Here is a 2,427-nt window from a genome sequence, read left to right as displayed (position 1 = left end):
CTGTTAATGCAGCCCAGCACTGTGTTGGCTTTTTTGGCAGCTGCAGCACACTGCTGGCTCATATTTAAGTGATTGTCCACTAGGACTCCGAGATCCCTCTCACAGTTACTACTATTGAGCAAGGTACCCCCTATACTATACCTGTACATTTGGTTTTTCTTGCCTAAATGTAGAACCTTACTTTTTTCACCATTGAATTCCATTTTGTTAGATAGCGGCCAGTGTTCAAGTCTGTCCAGGTCCTCCTGTATCTTAAGCCTGTCTTCTGGAGTGTTGGCTATTCCTGCCAGCTTGGTGTCATCCGCAAATTTGATGAGTTCCCCATCTATCCCCTCGTCCAAATCATTGATGAAGATGTTGAAGAGCACTGGGCCTAGAACAGAGTCCTGGGGCAGCCCACTACACACTTCCCTCCATGTAGATGCAGTTCCATTGAGGACCACATGCTGAGTACGGCCGGTCAGCCAGCTATGAATCCATCTTGTTTCTGCTGTGCTAACCGACATCCAGTTTGAATTTTACTGCTCTGCCTCTCCCTGCATGCCCCAGATCCTGGCTTATACTTTGACAATGTTAGCAGCTGCTAACAAAAGCTTAGTTCTTAATAACATTTTTGTCTCGGAGATCAATATTTTTAGTAGGTTTTTTTCTATTATGAATATACCCGGGAGTTACATTTTTAAAATAAAAGGAATATAAATATAAATGTGTATGCTAAGATGGATTCTTTTTTAAATAGAACTGAACTTTAAAAAGCTAAAAACTATTAATACTCTACCTATTAATTTTGAAGAAATTCAAAGTTTTTTTATTTCACAAAATGAGCATGCAAGAGGCATGGTGTCCTGATGTGAGATTTTCAATTTTTATAAATGATTCCAAAAAGTTCTGATAAATACTGACAGACATATAGAACATTGATGACAGAATGGGTAAAAATGAAAATTACCTGGGTAGCTTAGTTTTATCTTTATGTGCTATTGATGGCAAAAGCTCCCACTATACCTTTGCACTTGTTCAGCCAGCTGCAAGCACATACAGCTTCATCAATCTTTTTCCAATCAGGCACTAAACTACAGGCTATTGTAGTAGATTTCTGTCTTAATAGTTAAAATTTATGCCTTGCCAGAAAAACAGGTCATTTTGAAAAAGCGCATAAGAAAGCCAAAGAACATCTATTGGGCAAAATGGGGCAATCCTGAATAAAATTTCTCTCAGCTATTAAGTTCATAGAATTACCATTCATGATTTCTCAGTTTTAAAAAAGTTCTAAGCATAAAATTATTGTTACTGTGAGGGAGAAACTAAAATATGACTTCATGAGGTCTTCACGAAAAAGAGATAGTACAGTAGTAAGAGAAGTTCAGAAATAATGAGAGAAGGCAACGTGGATCAGACTAGCTGAAGTAAACATTCTTGTCTAGACTCCAGATCCACAAAAATTTATACAACTAATATACAATATTTGTACTGTAGCAATGCATGTGTAACATGGGAATCTATCTTGTGACTCTCAAGTAAATAATTTTTGAATGGCAAATGTATGACATTAAAAATGTGTTTGCTTAAAATATTTCCAGACTACCTAAGGACAAAAATCCAAGTATTTTTATAGAAGTAAATCCATATATAGTGGGCATATGAAAAAGTACCAAATTCAGGAAAATTTCAATTACAAGAGAACACTGCCAAATAATTGTATGGATTTAGGAACCAAGGATATTTATGAGGAACCAAGGATATACAAGTGAGATTCCTAAAATATCCCCAACTTCTGAATATTATTATCAATTAACCCACCAAGAAAAACTGGAAAAGTCTTAAATGATTTGTTATTTTCTATTACTCTAAATCAAATGGCTTTCTAAAAACTAGCAAAGATAGGGCTTTCTAGATGATTTGTTTGTAGGGTAAATACCTTTTTTATTACTGTAATGTATTATTATTGACATTGTGTCTTTGCTTTAATATTGTTTTATTATTTTAAACAACTAATGCAGATTACATAGAATATAAATAACAAAAACAAAATAGAGTCTGTAATTTTTTACTAACAATAATACAGAGAAACACCAATAATATTTTGTTCTTTTACTTACCATTAAACACTTCATTGAATTCCCCTGGGGGTGCATGAGTGATAAATTTTGCAGCAATACGAACCTATAGAAAAAAATCATGTGAGCTTAGTAAGTCAAGTTGCTATTCAAAATCTTAAAAGACGATGTAGTAAAAGTGCTACACTCAATTTGCCAGCAAATTTGGAAAACTCAACAGTGGCCACAGGATTGGAAAAGGTCAGTTTACATTCCAATTCCAAAGAAAGGCAATGCCAAAGAATGTTCAAACTATCGCACCATTGCACTCATTTCACATGCTAGTAAAGTTATGCTTAAAATCCTACAAGCTAGACTCCAGCAGTATGTG

The 2,427-nt window shown here is 34.9% G+C and overlaps 1 protein-coding gene across 1 annotated transcript in view; it reads right to left on the bottom strand.

The window, feature by feature from the left end:
- The window catches only part of CAPZA1 (capping actin protein of muscle Z-line subunit alpha 1), a 21,181-nt gene that overhangs the window by 12,426 nt on the left and 6,328 nt on the right, over window positions 1-2,427 (bottom strand). The window contains exon 2 of the mRNA XM_015826651.1: window positions 2,100-2,163. Coding sequence (XP_015682137.1) covers window positions 2,100-2,163 — 64 coding nt within the window. The remainder of the gene's footprint in view (window positions 1-2,099; window positions 2,164-2,427) is intronic.

Source organism: Protobothrops mucrosquamatus, unplaced genomic scaffold (genome assembly GCF_001527695.2).
Source record: "Protobothrops mucrosquamatus isolate PMUCROS unplaced genomic scaffold, P.Mucros_1.0 scaffold3221, whole genome shotgun sequence".
Lineage (NCBI taxonomy): Eukaryota > Metazoa > Chordata > Lepidosauria > Squamata > Viperidae > Protobothrops > Protobothrops mucrosquamatus.
The sequence above is the reverse complement of the archived record's forward strand: the minus strand, read 5'-3'. Positions and strand labels throughout refer to the sequence as shown.